Source organism: Strix aluco, chromosome 4, assembly GCF_031877795.1.
Source record: "Strix aluco isolate bStrAlu1 chromosome 4, bStrAlu1.hap1, whole genome shotgun sequence".
Lineage (NCBI taxonomy): Eukaryota > Metazoa > Chordata > Aves > Strigiformes > Strigidae > Strix > Strix aluco.
The window spans coordinates 120,404,873-120,427,667 of record NC_133934.1 but is presented as its reverse complement, the minus strand read 5'-3'; the positions used below and the strand labels follow the sequence as shown (position 1 = coordinate 120,427,667).

Below are 22,795 nucleotides of genomic sequence, written 5' to 3'. Positions count from 1 at the left end.
TCTAAATTAAAAAAAAAAAACCACCCACCAAGTGTTTTACATTAAAAAAATCCACAATCAGAACTGTGTTTGCAACTGAAGTCATCCAGCAACATTGCATTTATTTTGAGGACTCCGGGTATGATTTTACACTTACATTCATCTAACGCTTGGTTGGCGATGGCATTATTTGCAATTTACACAATTCTGAGGCATGAGCGTTGTGTGAAACTAGTAAAACATAGGGGAAGATTTTGGGAGGTTAAAAAGGCAGAGGAGACCTAGAGAGAGGATTTGTTCTTTGATCCGGGAGGTAGGAGACCAGACTAGCACAGATGCTGAGCCCTTGGCTTCTGCTGGAGATCTGTATACTCAGCATCTCGGTCTATCGGACCTGGAATAGCTGGGAAATCTGGATGGCAGCCAAACACAACACATTTTTATTTGAAGCAGTCTATTTTTCTTATTTTGTAATGATTTCCTCTATATGTATATTATTTTTTTTAAATCCTAAGCGGTTCTGTAAAGTGCATATGCTTCTTGTGGTTGGGGTGAGGGTACTGGTTGTGGTGCTGAAAGAATTGTCCTGGGGAAAGAGTTTCTGCTGATGTCTGCTGACACTGACAACTCGCATCAAAGAAAGGAACTCCGCAACTCAGATCCGTGTTCACGTGGGTAAGTGCACTCTCGGGACAGGAGAATAAACACGGGTTCTCTTGTGAGACACAGACGTCAGAGAAAGAGGAAGAAACTGTTATGTAAAGGTGAAGGTCAGATCAAGGCAGTCATTCATGTTATTGATATATTTAATTCTGCAAACAATGGGATTCTCAGCTGCACCTTAGCTTTGGGACAAACCCTGCTCATGCCTGCGAAGAGACCAGTGGAAGTCACTATTTTCATGAATTTTCGGTGAGTTTTAGATGGGTCAAATCTCAACCTTCCTGCTTCAGTCTTCAGTGGGAAATCAGCCACTCTCCAATAAACCTTAAGACAGTTGGGGTTTTTTTGGCACACGACAAGAGCAGGAGACTCGCTGTGCTTTATACAACCACCCTGCTTCCTTTCAAATTAAACTGTAAAATGAGCCCACGGCTTCGCAGGTGCTGGAGGCGAGGCGCGGGGCGAGCGGCAGCTCCTTCCCCCGCAGAGGGAGGCCTCTGGGCTGGGGTGCTGGGGGCTGAGCGCCAGAGCCGCGGCCAGGCCCCCGCGGGGGCAGCTGATCGCTCACGCGACTCGGGGCACGTGGTCCTGACACTACAAACCCTTATTTTTAGGGTGTCGGGTTTTTACACCCGTTAAATCCCCAACCGAGGCGCGAAGCCTGACCGGCGACCGGCCGCGTGCCCACCTGCGGTGCGCCACGGCCCCGCCCCCTGTGGGCAGCCCCTGGCCAATGGGACGCGGGGATGCGCCTCCGCGCGCATGCACGTGCTCGGTGAAGTCACCGCGGCCGCCATTCCCCCTCCGCTGCGGGAGCCGCCCCGGCTGCGCCCCACCGGCCCCGCGCCCCCCGCCCCGCCAACCAAAATGGCGGTAAGCGCGCGCCCGGCCAGCGGCGGGGCGCTCGCCCCGCCCTCTCGCGCCTGGCCCAATGGAATGAATGGGCTATAAATAGCGGCCAATGGGGCGGCGGGTCACACTCTATATAAAAGAGGCGCGGCGGCGGCACCGGGGCTCCACTCCGGCTAGGGCAGCAGAGGGGAGCGGAGCGGGCGCGGAGGTCCTTGCTTTGGCTGCGGAGCCCTCGGTAAGTCCCGGGGCAGCCGAGCCGTCCTGCAGCTTTAAAATAAGATCTTTCTTAATTTTTTTTTTGTTTTCTTTTTCCTCCACCTCCGCCTGTGTGGGGTGGAGCTGGTCCGGCTGAGGAGGGGGAGCGGGGCTGGGGGTGCGGCGGGGGGGGCAGCGCGGGGCAGGGGCGCCCGGCGTGCAGCCGGGGCGGGGGACGCGGCGCAGGTGCTTACTGGGCTTGTCCCCAGCTGGAGCGGGCCCCGCTCTAAAACCAGATTAACCCGGTATTTAGCAGGGTAGTTACATATGCTCGCCCCAGCCAGGTCCCCCGAGGGAGCCGTCTGTTGTATAATGGCTTGTTGGATGCTTCCCACTCCTCCGCTCCCAAGTCGGGGAGCAGCCGGGGCTCCGCGGGCGCGGAGGGCGCCGGGCGCTGTCGCTCCGTGGGCCGGGGCGCGGCGGGTGCCCCCCCCCTCCACCCCTGCCCGGCAGCGGCGGGAGAAGGCGCGACCGCAGGCTGAGGGCATCGCGGTGCCGCCCCGCTCACCTGCCGCCCCGCCCGGGATCCCGGCGGGGACGAGCCTCCCCCCCTCCCAGCTCCGCCGCGGCCCGGACGCTCCCCCTGCCCCAGAGCCGCCGGCGGGTTCTGTCCGGCGCTGCCACGGCCGCTCCGTGCGACCTTGGGCGCATCCCTGCACCCGGGCGGAGCCCTGGCGGAGCGGGGAGAGCCCCTGCCCTTGCAACAGGGATGTTTAAGGACGGGGCAAGGTTGGTGGAGGTGAAGAACTTTTTTCTTTCTTTCTTCCTGGCTCTTGTGGAAGGTGGTGTAGCAGCAAAGGTGTAAAAGACACGGGTTGAACAACAGCCAAGGTGACCTTGCTTGGGTGCCTGGCTCTCCCCCGGGTGGTTTGGAGGCCTGCCGAGCCCCCAGTGATAGGCTTCCCCTCTTTCTCCCCTAGTGACTGCGGTAGGGTCAGACATGCCCTTCTCAAACAGCCACAACCTCCTGAAGATGAAGTACTCTGATGGTGACGAGTTCCCTGACCTGAGCGTTCACAACAATCACATGGCCAAGGTGCTGACCCTGGACCTGTACAAGAAGTTGAGGGATAAGCAGACTCCCAGTGGATTTACGCTGGATGATGTCATCCAGACTGGGGTTGACAACCCAGGTAACGGCTGGGGACCGTTAGATCTGCATAACGATCTGTTCTCCCTCCTTACTGGAAGTGCTTCTTGACAATGGCACCCAAAGCTCTTGAGCTGCTGAGAAGCAAGTCTCGTAAAGCATTGAGAGGCGGCTCTAAACACATGGCTGTGTTAAGAGGCCTTGTTCTGTCAAGCCGTATTCCTTGCTGTGATCTGACATATCAATTCCCAGACACTTCAATTATGTAACTGCTCTGCTAAATACTCTCAATCTGGAAAAAAAGAAAGAAACCACCCAAAGAACCAAAATGCATTCTAATTATAACACAACCGGGGGGGAAAAAAATGTCGGCTAACCTGGCTGTTCTGGTCTATTCCTATTCCAAACTGGTTATGTGATGTTCTCTAGCACTTCTATGAAAAAAGGGGGAGCAGACGTGTTTACATGTTAACATTACAGTATTTATTTTTACTCTAGCAATATCAAAATGGCCCAACTAAATAATCAGAGACTGCCTCCTGATGAGGAGTATCCGGACCTGAGCACCCACAACAACCACATGGCCAAAGTTCTAACCCTGGATTTATACAAGAAACTGAGAGAGAGAGTCACGCCCAGTGGCTTCACCCTGGATGATGTCATTCAGACTGGGGTTGATAATCCTGGTAAAATGCGTTGAGAATATTCTGTGTGAACCAGCTGAAGTAACTGGTGCTTTTTGAATATGGTGACTTAAAACTAATCTTGTGGAGGTGATATTTATGAGCAGACTACAGAAATGCAGCTCTGCCTGTAGCAGAAGGAACAAAAAGGGAAGCATGCTTGCTTCCAGCAAAGCATGATTGTTTAGACAAAAGTTCTATCTGGTAGTCTAAATTAGCTAGTGAAATTGGATGTGCTGTGCAAATTTGTCCTAAACCAAGCTTGACAAATGAGCATGGTTTAATGGCAACAGCTACGGGTTTCCATAGCACTGCATTTTGCGTAAAATGTAGGGTCTCTCCAAATGTTTTTATGTAAGAATGCATTTCTAAGTGACTAGACCTACCACTAAAGAACTTGCCTGGTTAGTGCTGCGCTGGAGTACAGCCAAACATCACCCAAACTTAGCTCTTCTGACTTTATTACCACTCCAGGCCATCCCTTCATAATGACAGTAGGATGCGTAGCTGGTGATGAGGAATCCTATGATGTGTTTAAGGAACTCTTTGATCCAGTTATTGAAGACAGGCATGGTGGCTACAAACCAACTGATGAGCACAAGACCGACCTGAATGCTGATAACCTGCAGGTATAAACTTTTGATCAATTACTGATGCCTACTGGTCTGAGGACTGGGTAAAGTTGTTGCCAGCTGCCTAAACTGATTGCTCAAGCTCCCTTCCCTCACTTTCACCCAGACAGACCCACAGGCTGGGTGTCCAGTGCAATCAGACTTAAGAGCTTGCTGCTGTAGCATGTCCGCAGCTCAGTAGAACCAGGCAGCTGGCATGCAGCAGGAGCTTGCTTCATGTGCTGCTGCAGCACAGGTTGTGCCAAACACATTCCAGATGTAGTTCTGTGGGCTGCAGTAGTCAAGCTAAACAACAGTGTCCTAGGAGTCAAGGACTGTCTTAAAACGTAACACTTTTTTACCTGATCTCAGATCATAAATATCACCTGGTCTCATACTATAGAATAGACATTGTTACAGCTAGGAGTAAGGATTTCTGCCCATTTTATGGATTTCAAATGTTACTGTAGACTCTAGGAATTCCTAATGCCATGTTGATTGGCTAGCTATAGGTCATCTTGAAAATAAGAGACTTTGGATGACTGCAGTGAATATTTCTCATTTGCAAGAGTAAATACCTACGTAAACAACAAGGGTTTGCCTAGTGTTTATACCTCTAGATTGCAGTTCTGAAGGGGTAACAAGCCCAGACTGTAGTGTGAAATGGACATAAAACTGATGGTCTGGTGGTATTCCTGTCTTCTAGCACTACTTAGTAGCTGTAGCCTTAGCCTCAAAACTAGGGTTGTGTTACACAGATACTTGAGGTAATGCTGAAGAAAATAGTCCTGAAGTAAGACACTGGTTTACAGGCCAAGTGTTCAATATCTCAGGTACAAGGTGCATACTTAAATGCATGGGAGCTACCTGTATTGAGGGTATCTTGGCAACAGAGTTGTACTCACTGGTGTCCTAACCTTGTAGGGAGGTGATGACCTGGATCCCAATTACGTGCTAAGTTCCCGTGTCAGAACTGGTAGAAGCATCCGTGGATTCTGTCTTCCCCCGCACTGTAGTCGAGGAGAGAGGCGGGCTATTGAAAAGCTCTCTGTTGAAGGTAAAGTGAGAACTGGGTACATCGGGAAAGCTACTGATGTCCTTTGCACAAGAGGCGTCCTTTGCAGGCTGAAAATGGAGGCAGTTGGCAAAAGCCGCCTCCCTCAAGACTTAATCTGAACATGAACCTTCCCTGAAAATGTTTCATTACATTACAGCTGCCTCAGCATTGCAGTTTGTAGCTGAGAGCAAGAGCACATGTCAGAGGGAAGTTGGACTGCTTTAAGTTGACCTTTGCTGATCTTGAAAGCTTCTTTCTATGTGCGTGGGGAAAGAGGTTGGTTCATCATGGCTCAAACCTGAAATGTAACAGGTATTTAGCAACTTCAGGGCTTGAGTCATGGTTGCAGTCTTTTGTGGCTGCTTTTAATTGACTTTCATTAATGTTCAGCTTGCTTAGAGGTTAGTCTTGCTCCACATGTGCAGTTGACTAGAGTAAGCCCTAGTTTTCAGTGAATTCCTCAGCTGCAGGTTTTTTGTGTTGCCTCCCAACTCCACTGAGAGGAAATGATACACTCAAGGTGCAGTTCTGGAGACTGAGAGTTCAGTTGTTCCAAAACCTGTCAAGGGCAGTGTGACAGTCCTTGACTAGAATAATACTGTTTGTTATACACATGACCTTGATTCTCCTTGGAAGAAGGCACTCTACTTCTACAGTTAAGCAGCAGTAATGAATCTATACTGCATGCAAGGGAACAAAGGCTACTTGTATAAGCCTGGAAGGTGCAGACAAATCATCTGATACTGCCTTAAGTTCTGTGATGCCACAAAGGCATTGCCATTGCAGATGAAAGCAAGGGAGGAACCAAACCCAGCAGATCAGACATTGCCATACTTTGTGTGTGGTCTCTCAAGTGCTGGGAATGTCTAACATCTTTGGTCCCATCCTAAAAGTGACTCTGTCTTTCAGCTCTGGGTAGTCTGAAAGGTGATCTCAAGGGGAAGTACTATGCTCTGAGGAACATGACTGATGCAGAGCAGCAGCAGCTGATTGATGATCACTTCTTGTTTGACAAGCCAGTTTCTCCTCTTCTGTTGGCATCTGGGATGGCACGAGACTGGCCTGATGCCAGGGGTATCTGGTGAGTATGCCTGGAAGGGAGGAGTCGTACACAGTGTCTGCAGAAAAACCTTGCGGTTTTGGTTGTGGCTTGTACTGTTGGGCAAAATGGCAGCTTCTGAACTTGTATTGCGGAATCTAATGAGAAACTTTTGTGTTATCCACTGGGGAAGCTGCATCTAAACCAGCAGAATTTGGACAAGTGTTACTATGCACTGCATTGGGCTGGTAGGAACAAGCCAGCTTGGCTAGCCTGTAACCAGAGCCTACCCATCCAGCACAGGTTAGTGAAGCAGCTTACGAAAGTAGCGTGCCACTACATTCAGCTCGTGTCCCAGGAGCTTAGCGTAACTTGTGGTAACAAACCATAGCGTTGGCTTAGCTCAGACTTGATACTGGATTCATAGCTGCTCCCTTGTAGTCTCCTCACTTCTGCTTGCAGAAACCCACTGCTGCTGGGCTAGGATGGCTTTACCTGTCCTAGTGATAAGATTTCCCCCCCTGCCCCCAGAGACTTGGTGACATGAGTTGACTGATGCGGTGGTGTGGAATGGAAGGATTCTGCTTGTTAGATGTAGGTCACCTACGTAAAACTCTGCATCTCAGGAGCTTCTGCAGCATAATTAACTTGCTCCTTTGCAAGCCAAGGGCTAGGTTTTTATCAACTGGAATACTCCAGTCTTATTACTGTAGCCGCTTCAGTACAACCCAGAGGAAGCATGCTTTGTTTCTGTAGGTCACCTTTAAGATTGCATCATCTACCTGCAGATTGCCAGCACTAGATAGCGCTGTCATCTGAGCATGACTAATCTGCAGGCTTGAAGTGTAAAGTCTCAGTGTTGTCTGCATAAATAACTTTCCTCAGGTACTAGTTAATTTTTGATCCTAATCAAGCTGAGAAATTATCAGCATGATAAATATTGACGATAGTACTTGCTGCCAGCTGCAAGCTAGGACAGGAGGGGCCTGTTGGTGTTCAGAGGTTTTTATAGCATCTCTGAAGAGCCCCGATCTAAAATTTAATAGTGAAAACTCAACTTCTCTGATAAGGTACAAAATGCAGTTTAACAAAATCTGACAAAATTATGATAAACAGCTTTCTTATACATTGTCAACGTGGTGTCATCATGAACATCACTGTACAGGGCTGCCTCAAGTCTATACTGATCACCCTTCTGCAAATCAGCTGAACAGATGAAATCTCTTAAATCTGTAAACTCAGACCACAAGTGAGCTAGGGGGATGACTGGATTTTAAGGTTTGATGCTGCAAGACTGGTTAGTGTCATGTTATTACTCATTCTGACTTGTTTAGGTATAGGCTGATTCAAACTACGTCTTGAAAAGAGCAGGGTAAAAACTACTAGCTTAACTCTGTTAGGTCCTGCATGGACAAAAGAAGTGAGATTAATTTCTTTGAAGAAGCAACTAAGCGAGCCTCTCGAAATAAAAGCTAGAATGATGAGTAATTTGGTGCTATTACAATTAACTTGAGAATGTCAGGTGGGACAGACAACAAGTTGTTTGCCTTGTCTCCTAGGCACAATGATAACAAGACCTTCCTTGTTTGGATCAATGAGGAGGATCACCTTAGAGTTATTTCCATGCAGAAAGGTGGCAACATGAAGGAAGTATTTACCCGCTTCTGTACTGGGCTAACACAGGTAAATCAATATTGCCTGAGCTGTAGATTCAAATGGTACATGTTTCTCTGGTTAGAGCTGAGAATGCAAACTCTTCAGGCCACCTCCTGAGTCCTGCGTACTGGTGTTTCATGGCTTGGGTCTCTGGGAACACCCTGACGAGGTCCAGAGCTGTGAGGGCTCTGAAACACTTGTGTTGGCAAGGCATTGTGGCTATGAGATCTAGCATATGTCCTCTGATGTGGCACCCTTATCCGAGTGTCTAAACTGTACTTAAAGGATTTCTATGTGGTTCTATAAATCAAGCTTTGAGAGACCTTGTGTGGCAGGAGAAATTGCTTGAATGTGGACAGACAAAGCTGGGCTGAAGTTTCTAGGCTGAATGCTTTTCTTAGCTCCTAGTCTTGATATGAATTTGAGCCTTACCAGCCCCTTCCCTAATCCTAACAGGCGTGCCAGCTTGACATGTTACTAAATCAAGCTTCCCAACAGATAGTGACTTCAGATTATGTAGTGTAGCTTAAATTTAGCCTCACTGCTAGGAGCAAGATTAAGGCCTTAAAAGCCCCTTGTTGGTGGCCGTTTTTTTCCAGATGGAGGGGGCTTATGTGACTGACTTAAATAGCTGTTCAAACTGTTGTGGCTGTTGCTATGTAACTGAAGCAGTAAAGGAGCACTAATGGGTGACCTACATCCTTCAGGCAGAGAACAATCTCTAAACATCCATTCTCTCTATTTATAGATAGAAACTCTCTTCAAGTCCAAAAACTACGAGTTCATGTGGAATCCACACTTGGGCTACATCCTGACCTGCCCATCCAACCTTGGAACAGGGCTCCGTGCTGGTGTGCACATCAAGCTACCGAACCTTGGGAAACACGAGAAGTTCGGAGAAGTCCTCAAGAGGCTTCGGCTGCAGAAACGAGGCACAGGTGAGAAGTGATACAGTGATACCCTAGTCAGGCTGCCCTGAGACATCAGCAAAAGCCTGCCTACAGACAGAGTCATGTCTTGGTTCACAGTGGCAGGGCCTGTCAGACCATCCCAAATGTACCTTTGTAAAGCACGTGGAGAGAACCAGGTCTTAAAATTGTTGTGTTTTGGAGTCAGGGATGCCAGTGCTCTGCTTATACCTTACTGTATGTAGCTATGTAGGTGTGTCCCTCTGTGGGATCCTGAGCACCAGATAAAGCGGGCCTGGTGGCAGCTGTTCCTGTTGTAAGCAGGGATGGGAATCCTGATTTAACCTCTGGCTAAGATATAGCTACAGTGGGTACTCCTGACCATGGGCTAGATAGCTCGTGGGTTAAAAGAATAAAAAGCTGGTCTAACGGCATGCTCTGTGGCTCGTGTTGGCAGTCACGTGCAGTTTTATCTCCCTGCGTGTAGGAGGAGGCACCAGTGGCAGCTTGTAGAGAATGGTGTTGCCGTGTTCCCACCTGAAGCTATTGAGGGAAGAGGGGTAGACTCGCTGGCTCTAGCAGTGGTCAGTGTACTAACTCCATCTCTTGCTGCAGGTGGTGTGGACACAGCTGCTGTCGGAGGAGTGTTCGATGTCTCCAATGCCGATCGTCTTGGCTTCTCTGAGGTGGAGCTGGTGCAGATGGTGGTGGATGGTGTGAAGCTGCTCATTGAAATGGAAAAATGCCTTGAAAAAGGCCAGTCCATCGATGCCCTCATACCAGCTCAGAAATAAAGCGCTTTATTCTTGTGCTTCCTAACTTATTGGATGAATAATAAAATGTTACTCCAGTTCAAACCCCTGGGGTCAGAGCCCACTTAGTTACACTGTAGAGAAGTCTTCCATCCATCTGTGTTAGAGTTTATTTTTTTGATGGTTGAGATGTTGCTGAAAACAAAATAAACTGTTGGTTTTGCCCGAGATGTCTTAGATGTGTTTAACTGTATGTCTTTGAGATTTAAGCGACTTGGTTTTCTTAGTTGGGGTGGTTTTGTTGCTAGCACATCTTCCTGTCTGCAGTCTACTTGAGTCGAAGTGTGGTTAAAGCAGTGTCAGAAGTGAACATTTAACTTGATTGTAGTTGCTGTAAACTTGAGAACTAGTGTTAAACATGAGTCACTGCAAACATGCCCTACCTCCAAGGCTTTGACTTGTGTATCTGCTCATGGCAACTGTAAACTGTCATTATCCTGACTGCAGCAAGCCAGGCTGACTCCTGCAAGGGAGGGGAGACAGATCTGGGTACAAAGGGCCACTGTTCTCAGACAGGTCCTCCTGGGGCTGCAGGGCAATGCTCTGAGCTCAGACTTCAGCCCATAATAATACCCACACTAAGCTAGTTTGTGGGGAGATCACATCTTTAATCTAGAGATGTGCAGAGAGTTGGTATAAACACCGAATCACTCTTTTTTGGGGTAAGGTGTGATGTGAAACAGATTAAACCCATGCTTCTCTCTAAGTGATTCCAGCTCAGTCAGGGAAGAGATGGGGGCTATAAGCTGCCAGTTCTGAGAAAACACGAGATAACTGTAACTTTCTTCAGCTGACTGTTGTTTGCTCATGCACCAGTTGTTCCATGAACCTAAAAACAAGCAGTATAGTAAATTAAAACATGCTAAATAGTTGGGAGTGTTTTTCCAAATGGTCTAACTTGCAAGCTGAGGCTCTTCTCTGGGTGTGAGCTTACAGTGTTGTATCAAGTAGGTCTGTTCTCCAGAATGGTTGTAGTTGGTGTACATGTGTGCTTGGTGTGTGGAAGCATCATGTTAACCTGCAAGAGCAACATTTTCCAGAAGCATTGATCACTAGGAGCATTGGAGCCTAACTAACAACAGCTTTTGCAGCTTGTGCAACCTGGGAAGCAGATAGTACCTGCTCAACAGCTCTACCCACTGCTAAAACCTGGCTTTTGTAGAAGCGTGATGAAAGGTTGATACATAGCTTCACAGCGGGCAGCTTTATATAGGTTTGTGCAGATAACTGAAGCTTTCTTTTGTAGAGGCTGTGATATTTCTAAGGCTGTGATTGCAGGCTGTCACTTAGCTGAAGTGATGACTCCAGCTGAGGTGAGCTAATTAAATTTTGGTGAGGGAAAGGCTGAGTGAACATCTCAGATGAGTTTTGTTTTTTTTAATTTCTATGTAATTCAAATTTAACTGAGTGGGGGAGAGGAGATCACATGTAAGAGTTTTGTTCTGTGCTGGGTGATGTTCCTGTATTTGAGTTAATCAGCACAGGGCTTTTTCTGTACAAGGCTTGTGAGAGCAGGGAAGGGAAAATGGTGCAAGAGACAACCGGTTGGGTCTGTATATTCTTTAGGTGCCCCTTGCTGTCCTTCGCTGTTCATAGATGCTTGGCAAATAGCTGGTGCTGCATCTTGTAATCAGAGTGTTCATTTAGTGGTGCCTCTCCTCAATATGGTGGTGTTACTGTGCTCACAGCAATTATCTAATGGAAGGAGGTGCCTGAAAACTTGTCTATTTTTTTCTAGCTATATCAGCTGGACTAATAAAAACATCTCTCTCCCTATGCATCTTGTTTCTCCTATGTCCCTAGCCCATCAGAGCTGCTACATCTCTGTCTTGTTCTAGCCCCTGGGAACCCACTGTCTGAGGCAGGACCTGTAGCTGGCTAAAAGATTACAGTCAGAGCAGCAAGCTAGTCTCTAATGCTTGCATCCAAGTAGAAAATATTTCTTTTTAATTGGTTTTCTTTCCCACCCACCACCTTTGCTGTGTTCCCTCCTGTTGCTGCCACGAGGAATAACCCAACCATGCTTTTGTTTAAGCTTGTACAAAGCAGTTGAAAATATTCCAGAGAACGAACATGTCATGGCAAAAGGCTGGACACAGTGACCTACCCCAGCTGGGACTTGCTAAAAACCTGTGATCAAGAGAGAGATTAAACCTCCGACCCCCTCGCCTTAAAAGCTTTGGTTTGATTCTCAGCATTACTCGCCGTGGCGCACTGAGTGCCCACCGTGGGCCGCTCAGATACTGCAGCCCTATGAAGAGGGTCATACGGAGCGGCCGCTCGCTTGTGCCTCGGGCACCTGAAACTGTGCTGGGCAGTGGCGAGCTGTGGGGGTCCAGGGTGTCTCGGCCTTAAAGGGAGGGGAGGAGAGGGAGGTCATCTGTCGCTGATGTGCTTTAGATGGGGGAACTGCAATTAGCCTCGCTTGTGTGTAGCTTTTGGGAAGGATGCGGGAGCTGGCGTGGCCGGCAGAGCCCTCTGGATGGGTGAGCTCATGCTGGGCATCACACCCAGCGGTGATGCCGTCATTCCTCGCCAGGCCTGGAGCGGTGCACAGGCTCCTCCGTTGGCTGGAGAAGTGCTGACGGTGTGTGGGTGCGGGCTGGGGAAAGAGAGGGCTCCTTCGGGCCGTGCAGGTGTGTTGCATCTCTGCGCTTTCCCCTGAAGTTTCAGCTGAACTTTTCTCACGCAGATTCGGGGGCGGCGACGGTGGCTGCCATCCTGCTGCCAGGGCGAGCTGAGCTCTGCCGGCCGTCAGCCAGCCTTGCGGCGGCGACCTCTTCCGCTGCCTTCGCGCGCCCTGCTCCCGCAGGCTGGCACGCTGTCCCTCGGCTGCTGGCTTGCCGCTGGAAACACGCGCTGTTTTTGTAACGTTTGCAAGGGGGATTTCTTTTTGTCATTGCCGCCGCCTTCTGAAAGTTTCTGCTTTCAGGGGGAGCAGCTGCCCAGCCCTGGCTGTGTGCAATGCCCGTGCAGCGCAATGCCTGTGCTGGCAGCAGCCAGCCGCTCGGTCCCCTTCCCTCTTGGCGCACGTGGCACAGGCAGCACGTTCCCTGATGGGACCCCAGGGTCCTTATTCAAGAAATCAAGCTGCTTGTGAAACCATTTACCTCTCACATTACACTTACTGGCAGTAGACTGCCCATAAATGCTCCTTATTCCACTTTCGTGCTATCTACTGGAAAATTATTCATGTTCTTTCACCCGCTTGTGGACTAAGCCACACGGGGGATGGTGGTAAGCTCAGCATTACAGCATCGACCCTGGGCACTCTGCCATGCTGTGGGAAGCTCCCAGGCCTGAGTGAAGTGCTCAAGCTCCCCGCACACCCCCTTGTGCCCCCAGCCAAGCGAGGGGACAGGACAGCTGCCTCATGAGGAGGTCCAGGTGTTCCAGGGAGGCTCCTGCTCGAGGAGACTCCTCTCTCACAAAAACAAAGTATGGAGAAAAGTGGTTTTATCTGCTGGACACATGGCCAGAGCCCTGCCCCGGGCACAGGAGGCTGCTGCTCGAGTCCTGCCCTCCGCAGGGTGATCCTCACTCAGCTCAGTTCGGCTCGGCTCAGCTTGGCTCGGCTCAGCTTGGCCCCAGCCCCAGCCGAGGCCAAGGCAATGCTTTCCTCCGGCTTTCCATTTTGCCCAGCATAATTAATCCATTGCAGGGCCGGGAAGAAAAAGGAAGGTGCTATTGCCTAATGTCTCCAGCACCCATCTGGGAGGGAGGCGGTTTAGGCTCCAGCCTGTCCTCAGATGAGTGTTACCATATTTTTACGCAACACAGAATAGCTTGAGCAGAAGAGTTTGAGTGATTTTTTTTTTTTTCTTTTTTTCTTTTTTGCTCCACCCACCCACCCACACAGAGAAAATGTGGTAGCGTGGTGGGCAGGGCACTCTTCTGGGAATGGAGACGGCATCACAGCCTTTTCATCTCCTGTTTGCTTTTCTTTTTTCCCTGGGGAAGCAGCAGGCCAGCAGGCTCCTTTGGCTGCTCTGCGTTCCTCTGGCTAGTCTGCCTTCCCACCTCTCCTAAAAAAAAATCATAGTTACAAAGCTGGAAATAGCCCAAGTCACCACCTGCTCCAGCCCTCCACCAGTGGGACAGGGCACTTCACCACCATTGTGGGGCTTCATCGGGTTTATTTGTCCCCACTGAAGAGGGAGCCAAGCCCAGCAATGGAGGAGGACACCCCACAGCCTAAGATGTTGAGCAGCTAATCTGAACCAGGTCTCTTGCATCGCTTGACCCTCTTCCCCTGTCTTTGACATGTTGGGGTTTATTTTCTTATAGAGGAATTGCACAAGCTCCCACCCAGCTCCATTTCGAGGCCCAGCTGCTCGCCCCGGATTCCTGGCCCCACAGCACCTCTGCCTCCCCGGCTGCGAGCTGCTGGCCGCCACACAAGCACACCCAAAGGCAAGGGCTGCCCTCGGGCTGCAGAGGTGTTTGGATGTGGAGATACTGGGCTTCCCCTGCTTTTTGAAAGACCCTTTTTTTTAAATTCAAATGGTGCATAGAGCCAGGTCGAGCGCATCAGAGGAGAAGCTGTATCTACTACACCCACAGTGTGGGTCTAGTAATTAAATTGGCAGCGTGGGCTCAGACTGGGATCGACAATTAACGGAGAAAATCTGCATTACCAGACAGGGTAAAAATAAACAGATGCATTCAAACCTACCAAAGATTTTTGTTTTCCTCCTCCAGCCAGTGAGTAAGACTATGAGAAACCATATATATATATATGTATATTTTAATATATACGTGTGTATATATTTGTATGAATATAAACTTTCAAAGGGCAGAATGGCTCATACTTAACACCTGGGAAAATGGATAGAAAGGGTAACACTCAGAAAAAAAGTGAACATTAAGGTTTTTATTGAATGTCAAAAGCTTCAGCTAAAAATATAGAACGGGCAACCCCGAGCTTTCTATGATGCAATTTCAGAATAAAACCAGAACTGAAGATTAATTTCACAGATACACATGCAAACCCCAGATCTTTGTAAAGATCTCGGCTTCTCACTGTCTTTAGTGTAGGTGGGTGTGAGGTTTGGCCAACGGCTGCAGTCCGATGGCTCTTTCTACATCCTTTATTGATGACCTGAGAGTAAAACCGAGCATAACCTGTGCTGAGGAGTTTGTATTTTTGCAGTGACTTATTGTGGTGGTGTTTGACGGTAGTACTCGAGCACGGCAAAGCTTTCCTGGATTACTTGGGAACGAGTGAGATTGGAAAATAAATGAATCAACTCAACTGAAACCCCATGTTCTTCAGCCTGGTCCGGCAGAGTGGTTAGCACATACACTGAGAACAGATTTGTTGGGATGTAAATAGGGGCTGTTTGCAGTTCAAATGCTGCTGTGTGCTCAAAGCATGATGAAACTGGAGGGAAAACCGATGGCAGGTTCATTGCCGGCACCAGCCTTCCCCACAGGAGCTGGTGGAGGTTGAGCACCAGCTTTGGCGCAGAGGGGATTTCTCCGGCTTCACTGGCCCAGGACAAAGCTGGAGGTGATCACAGCAGCGAGAGGCAAACAAGATGGTTTTAGGGCACTGGGTGGTGAAGTCATCTCGGGCAGGAAAACTGGTGTTTCCGTAAGCATGGGCCAGGCTGCATCGGCCCACAGAAACTGGCTGGTCTCCCTTCATGGCTGTGGTGAAATCCCCTGAATCATCACTAATCACCACTTGGGCTGATGACGTTCCTGGGCTGCTGGGCAGAGCACACCTGTGATTACTGGGAAGCTGGCAGAGCCGTCCTGCACTGGCGGTGCCGATCCAGAAGGACACCTCGGGACTGAGTGACTGAACACATCCAGATGGGCATGAAAAGAGAGGTCTCCAGTGGGGCTGGACACCAGGAGAGCCAAGGGACCACGCTGCTCCACGAGTGGCCTGTCTTCAGCAAAGGGCATGGGGATACCGTCGTATAGGATTGCTGCTGTAACAGCCTCCAAGTTGGGACTTGTCTGGGGAGAGACAGCTCCAGAGATACGCATGGGAAAGTGCATGAGAAGAGGATCGGAATGGATGGGAGTGCTCATGACCGCAGAGTGTCAGGTCCTCGCCATGGGAGAGTGATGGCTGGCTTTTTTTTTTAATAAGCCATTGTTTTAAGGTAAAACATTGCTGAGCATCTTGAGGATGCTCTTTCCCCCAGAGCTGCCTTTGGGATGTCCCCCCCCGTCCCTCTGCCAAGCCAAGGGGACATGCCGCTGTCAGCACCGCTTCCTTTCCTCTGTCTGGTGGGTGGCACGGGGTGCTCTCTGCTCTCACAGAGGGGTGGCTGCTGGGTCCCCAAACCTTGCACTTACCTAGAGGATGGGAAGGGCCATAAGGAATCAACAACTCAGCTATTTCCCCACTGCTGAAAGCCTTGGGAGAGGCCTGAGGATTTCTTAGAGCTGTCCTGGAGGCTGGAGGAGAGCAGCGGAGGGAATACAAGGCCAGGCATGCATGGATGTGCTTGCAGGTGCTGCAGGGTACCCAGCTGACCCTGGCATTCAGCCTCAGTGTCCCCCCGGGGTGCTCTGAGCATGTCCCCATTCTGCCCGTGGCTCCCCAGAGGCTGGTCCCCAGCCTGTGCTGGCACTCACAGCATCCCAGAAGGTCCATCGTTCCCCTCCACCAAACTCTTGTGAAGCCCCATCTCAACAGCAGGAGGTAAGTGCTGGGGAAGGGTGCACCTCCCCACCACAGTGATGTCCCAAAGGGCTGTGTCCTGGCCAGCATCCCTGACCACTGGTGACCACAGAGACCATTTCTTACTGCAAAGCCCTTCCTGATTGCATTTAACATGGAGGAGTCAGGTTGATAGTGTCTTGGAGGACCGGCAGTAGGGGTTACACCAGCCAGCTCTCTGCAGGAATGTGAGAAGCACACTAATGCAGCAGTGGCTGCCTATCTCACCTTGCATCTGAGCATCAGCTATCCTTGTGCAATAGCTAAACTGCCCACCAGTTCGCTCACAGAAGTGCTTGCTTTGACTTACTCATTCTGTGGGATGCTATGAAGTGAAGCAAGGCTGAGGGCTCATCTAGGCAAAAGGCTGAGCTAACCTCACAGCCAGCAAGCAAGGGACTGACCAACCCAGAGCCATAAGCTATGTGTTTTCTGTTACTTGGTGGTTTGGCCTTTTTTGGGGCTTTTTTTTGGTGGTTTTTATTTGTAATGAACCCTGTGGTTTGCAGAGAGACATGTCAGCAGGATAGAGACCTTGCAGCTTAGCATGGGGGGAGCTGCCGGCCTCGAATTGCAGGCAACAGCCTGTGTCACTGCCGAGCTGGAACAAGGTGATGAGGACAACCTCAGCAGGGGAGGGAGAAGGTCCAGCTCCACCGGACCTGCCGCTTGCTGCTGTGGGGCAGCACCCCCAGCACGGGGGGCTGGTTTCTGAGTATGTCAGAGGGGAAGGGTCCCTGCAGCAGCACAGGGCTCTACCTTGGTTCATGTGCCTCACTTCCTGGTAATAACCTGAATTTTGGTTAAAACCAGGCTCCAGCCCCAGTGGAGAATCATCAGTCTGGCCCCAGCAGGCACCCCTAGAGCATCCAGCCTCTTCCCCTGACGGCAGTCACAGATGCTCAGTGGTGTTTTATGCTGGTGGTCACTTGTGTCCTCACACAGGCAACAGGATTGCATGTTTTGGGATGCAGCCCTGGGCTGCTACCCACTGTCAGAAAGGTGCCCAGTCCCTCTCCTCTCCTGGGGGGACAAGGGCGTCTCCAGGGGCTGAGCACCCCTCCCCACAGCCCCTTCCTGCTCCCCTTGAAATGCCTTCAAATTGATTCAGATGGTCCTGGTGCTTAGGCATGACACCCCTGAATGCATGGTTGGGAAGACCCTTGCATGTAGTATAAAACACAGTTTTAAAAGCAGACAAAAGTTGTATTTTGTTTTTCCTCACAAGGAATAAAGGATCAGCCCTGAAGCAGTATTTATGAGAAATGACACCAAGCGGTGGATCAGCTGGAGCCCCTGAAGAGGCATAAGACAGCAGATGGCCAGTGTATCTTTTCCAAATACTTTTATATAATCAGTGTCAAAGCTAGCAATGACATGTCTGTGTAGTTAGCCTATGTGCCCTTTGAGCCTTTACTTTCCTGGGGTATCTGTACACGGTCCTTCTCTTTTGAGATCATTTCCATTTCACTTGCCATTGATGTGGCCACATAGAGATTTTTCATACAACTTAGTTCAAAATTGCAGCCTCCACCTAGAAAAACTCCAGAGAGCCATCATCTCATAGAGGAGTTATTTAAATGCCCAGCTGATGTGCCTTTCAGTTTAATTAATTCACTTTCAGTTAAAGTCAACCCTGAGCAGGGACCACCAAAAACACAGATTAAATTACCTAAAAGGGATTTGGCATTAACACATCAAGAATTTATAGAGAAACAGTGAAACATATTTATAAACCCAAGTGCTATTTGAAGCCGAATAGGCATGGGAACAGTTATTAAAAAGACTCATAAAACTAGGAAGTGGGGTAAAACAATTTTTAATATACTAAGAAACATCTTCCAGTGGGTACTAGTGAAGGGGGAAACACTTTGTTTGCCAGCACTCCAGTCCCATGACACTTTCAAACACAAACATCCACCATTAAACCTTTATTAATCCTCCCTTCTGATTCTTGTGTGGGTCATTTAGCATTACTTAATACTGAGCTTAGGGGAAAACCTAATAAGCCAACCACTAATCTTTGAACTTGGCACATAATTCTTCATTTGTTTTTTCTCAACATGTTTTTTCTTGCCCTTCCACCCCACTGAGAAAAACCCAGGAGTGCCAGCAGAGGTAATCACAGACGGCAGCAGCAAGCTGGCTGCAGCAGTGAGCCTGTGCTCACACCGGCGCCCAGGACACAGTGGCTGTGGCCAAGTGGCTGAAATTTCTAAATGAGCAGGAGATATTTTGGGACCTGGAAATGAGCCTCTCGGAAAAGGTAACCTGTGGTGAGGGGCTATTATCAAGTCACACCGAGACTGTGGGATCTTTGGAAAATAAGACAAAATTAAATACATATGTATTTATTTTAAGCGACAGCACTTACACTCTGCATGAAGCTAAAGCATATTTTAGAAGGGGCTGAAAGCCTGTCAGTATTTTCTTTCCTTTCCAAGGTAGAAAAGTCCCCTGTCACTCCCCGCAGGGGGTGACGCAATGCTAACCCAGGAGAAGGACCTCCAGGTCTGGGCTTTGGGGGCACAAACAACAGCAAAACCCCAAACTCTGGCTTGGAAAAGAAAACACAACCCTTTCTTCAGTTTATGCCAGGCTTAGTGCTAACAGTACTTTGTGTTTGTATGATGTTGCATTTAGCAAAACACTATGCAGGCTTTTAACTGTCCCTCAGAGAGTATTGTTAGCCCTGTTTCACAGCTTGGAGGAAGCTGCTTTGCTAAGGCTGGGGACAAGGTGGCCAAAGCAGCTCTTGGACATGCTCCTTTGTCTTCCCACTCACCCTCTTCAGACATAAGCGTTAACCTGGTAACTCTTCTTCTCCAGATGGAATATAGGGTGAAAAAAAAATCATCCTGGTTTGAGATGCAGAATCCTCCCTTAGCTGAGTGTGTCTCTTACGCACAAACTCACTCACAGCCCAGGGTGGGGATTTTGACTGAGTATTTTTGTCCCAACTAGCTGGATTTTATTTATGCCCCTTTTAGTCTGTTCCTTCCTTGAGATTAAAAAAAAAAAAACAAAAAAAACCCCAACAACAAAAGTAAAAATAAAGTACAAAGGTCTCAAGAGAGCTCAACCTTTCATCTCCCTGCTGCCTCTCCTGCAGAAATAGAAAATTCCTGCAGAATTTCTCTTGGGAATGGAAAAGACTGTAAAAAGCATGTTATTGGAGGTGAAGATCCTCATGGTCCACTCACAGCTGGAGACCCCGGTATCCCCCACAGGTCACCTTCCACCAGCACGGGGAGGGAACCAAAAGGGACATCACCCTCCAACCCAGCTCGGGGCAGACCCTTGTGCCAACCCAAGCACCGGCAGCAATAAAACCCTGCAACAGATGTGGCCAACTCCTGTCCTGAAGCCCCCCAGCTCCTTGTTTCAGATGCTGGGCTTCGTCCTTCAAGTTTTGGCCATTTTGGAGTGTGGGACCCCTCATACCCCACACCCTGGGGTGCTGATGATGGCAGGATGGGGTTTTACCACCCCAGGTGGGCTCAGAGGGCCTGGGGAGGCAGCAGGAGTAGTTGCAGAGAGCAGGGATCACAGTGAGGGTCCACCAGAAGGAGCTCCAATAAGGAAAGGGAGTAAAAACGGGGAAGAACCAGGGAGAAATCTCCTTGCAGGGTGAAAGTGGGGTTGGAAAGCCGAGGCTGAAACTGTGCTGCCCTGGCAGGCTGTGTTCCCTCGTTCTCATGGAAACAGGAGCGATGCCCTCCAGCTTGGCTGTTTTCTCAGCTTATTTTTAAAGGTGGCTCCAGTTTATGCTGGCAAGCATTTCAGCAGTCCCGTTCCTGGGGGTTCCCCCCAGCAGGACCACGGGGTGGCCTTTGAGGAGCAAGGCAAGGCCCCGAGGGGAGAGCTGCCGCTGTACCAGGCAAGCGCTATCTAATCAGGGCCATGGCTGAAGCCCCCTAAATGGCAGCACTGGTGAGCCCCGGCCATGTGCACTGAGGACGCTCTGACAAGCTGGTGGTAACTCCTGTATCTGCTGTAAGTCAAAGTCATATTCAGCAGAGGCCAGGAGAGCGAGCTGGCGTCTTTTGACTTCCCCTCTACACTGAGCAGGCAAGGAATCTTCTAAATAAAAAACCTCCCTTGGCCCAAGCACAGGAAACAGCCGCCTTTCGAGTAGTCAGGTTGAGCAAGAGACTTCCAAATCGGGGCATCCCGGTGTCCCCACAGCCCTCACACTGCCTGCATGTGAGCTCTGAATGGGGAATGCTCTTTTTACCCTGTGCTAGAAATGGGTGCCTGTCTGCTCCTATTAAAGGATATTGTTTAATCTCCCCCTGGGTTGATGTTCGCGCAGGCTGGAAGCTGCAAGTCACGATAGGAGCTTGGGTCTGTTTGGGGATGCTCATATTTTTTGTGAAGGGTGCAGCTCCAAAACATAGTAGGGTGTTGCCGTTACAGCCAGGGGTGCTTGCAGCAGAGCTGATGGGTCCTGGGAACTGAGGCCACAGCCCACAGCTTGGATGGTGCTTCCATGGGGCAGCCCCTCACCAGTGGGGGCTCGCAAGACCTGCAGGTCTGAATGATGCTTTGTGAGCCTGAGCATTGCTCCACAGGTGACAAGAACACAGCCCAGGAGAGGTGGACGTGGCACCGGCCCCTTGAGGCCCTGAAGGACAACCTCCACCATGGCAGGTTGACAGGTCAGGGGAGCACCCCCAGACCGCAGGAGCTGGCAGCAGGGGACTGCACTGCTTGCAGTGAGTGGGGTCAGGGTGCATGAGTGCACCCGCCACCAGGAACCCAAGCACCCAGCTGGATCTGGGCCGGGCTCAGGGACTTAGCTTGACTTAGCTTTTGCTGCTGCCACCACCACCCACGGCTGGTCAGGATTTGGTTACCTCCAACTGCATTGCTCTCCAAACCCAGGCTGACTCCACAGCAGCAGGCTGCAGACAGGTCTTCACATGCCTTTGGAGCTGTATTTCCAGACCATCTATCTGCAGGCCACAAACCCAGGGCCACCCTGAGTTGCTGCAGTTTAGGGCTGACCTGTTTTAAAATGCAGATGGTCCCTACTGTCACCTCAGAGTCCACCAAGCCGAACGGGGCCAAACCTGACATGATGTTTCCTGCAAATCTTTAGGGTTTCTGCTGACATGTTCACCCCACTGAGGTTCACAAAAGCCATAGCTGATGTTGTCCGGGAGCAGTAAGCAGGAAAAAGAACTCCTTTGCTTTTTCCTACATACACACCAAGGCATTGATCTTTGCCTTTAGTTCAGGCGCAGCCAGGTCTGACTGCCAGCGCCCTGAGCCACCTCTGTCCCTCCTGTCTTCTTCTCCCAGCTCCCCAAAGGCAAGGAGGGGCACAGTCTCATCACAGCAGTTGATGACTTTTTCCACGGAAACAGATGCCTGCTTCAGCCGACACATTGTCTTTGTGTTGAGCTCAGCCCCACCTATTCTGATTGTCAGTGTTGTTATTATTTCTGTAACCGTTTTTCCTCCAGACTTCTGGTGTGTTCCTGCTCTGGAAACACATTACTTCACCCCTGTGCGCTCCTGGGGCTCAGAGGCTTCAAAAGGCATCTGAGAGGCCTGTCCTTCCTGGTAACAAGTGCTCCTTCCCTTGGAGCCTCTGGGGACGCTGTCTGCAGCACGTCACACGTGGCGGGGGAGCTGCCCAAGAGAGCAGGACCACGGCTGTGGCCATGGCAGGAGGCACAGCCCACCAGCAGCTAGCCCAGGAACCGCTTGGGCTGGGGCAGCAGCAATGCTCTTGACCAGAGGGTGGCTTCACTCCTCCTCTGCCAAGGGAGAAAACTTTGCTTGAATTCAAGCATATGACAGCCTAAGAAAGAGCCAGTGCTGGAGGCTTTTCTGGGTTGCTGCAGGCTAAGGGATTCACAAAACAGCTCGCTGCTTCCTTCAGGGGTGGTGGTTACCCATTGAGGGAGACTTCAGCACACATCCCCCAGCTCCCTCCCCTGGATGTGCACAGGACATCTCCGGTCCAGCTGACGCAGGTGGCCACACTTTGGCCATAGCCAGGGTCGTCAGCGAGATGGACAGCCCTTTTCAGTGCCGCTTTAAACAGATACCACCTCCTTATAGTGAGGATTCAAGAGACTTTCTGGCTCCCCAGAGACATCACTAGCTGACCATCTGCCTGAGTTGACTGTGAAAATTTATGACCTCCAGAAAGGACAGCAGCAGCTTGTGCACAGGACAAATAATCAAGGGGTTGATGTATTGTGCCTCCTCCTAGTTCTTTGCTGAGCCATATGACTATAATACAAGCTTGAAGGTCCTCCTGACAGTGTCCTTGGATGCTGTGAACCTCTCTCTTCCCTTCTCCAAGGGAGAAAATTCAGCAAAGTTCTCAAAACAACACTGTGAAAAATTATCACTTTACTTTGCTGAGAAGAAAATTTGGGACCTTCTCAAACTACTCCACTTACGTCTACCAACAGAGAGCTTTTGTTGTCCTACACGTCAGCCTACCCACACTCATCGTGGCGGCCAGAAAGAGATCTAACTTAAGACT

General features: G+C 49.9%; 1 protein-coding gene across 3 annotated transcripts; it reads left to right on the top strand.

The window, feature by feature from the left end:
• Positions 1-1,574: 1,574 nt before the first annotated feature.
• Positions 1,575-9,773, top strand: CKB (creatine kinase B). 3 transcript variants are annotated; one of them, XM_074825210.1, is made up of 8 exons: positions 1,575-1,729; positions 2,670-2,882; positions 3,997-4,151; positions 5,058-5,190; positions 6,100-6,271; positions 7,789-7,912; positions 8,634-8,823; positions 9,409-9,773. In XM_074825210.1, exons 2-8 carry the CDS (start codon positions 2,690-2,692, stop codon positions 9,585-9,587), a joined length of 1,146 nt encoding a protein of 381 aa, XP_074681311.1. In that variant the 5' UTR covers positions 1,575-1,729; positions 2,670-2,689; the 3' UTR covers positions 9,588-9,773. The 3 variants fall into 3 exon arrangements, with proteins under 3 accessions (XP_074681311.1, XP_074681312.1, XP_074681313.1); XM_074825211.1 differs by lacking the exon at positions 2,670-2,882 and adding an exon at positions 3,338-3,525 and having other exon boundaries at positions 1,583-1,729; XM_074825212.1 differs by lacking the exon at positions 1,575-1,729 and adding an exon at positions 3,338-3,525 and having other exon boundaries at positions 2,866-2,882.
• The last annotated feature ends 13,022 nt before the right edge of the window (positions 9,774-22,795 follow it).

What these genes read in the sequence shown, in the direction of transcription:
- CKB (XM_074825210.1), top strand. Translation starts at nt 2,690, where the DNA reads ATGCCCTTCTCAAACAGCCACAACCTCCTGAAGATGAAGTACTCTGAT. An exon ending in TGAATGCTGATAACCTGCAG is followed by an intron (nt 4,152 to 5,057) that starts GTATAAACTTTT and finishes CTAACCTTGTAG; the next exon opens with GGAGGTGATGACCTGGATCC. An exon ending in CCTGATGCCAGGGGTATCTG is followed by an intron (nt 6,272 to 7,788) that starts GTGAGTATGCCT and finishes CTTGTCTCCTAG; the next exon opens with GCACAATGATAACAAGACCT.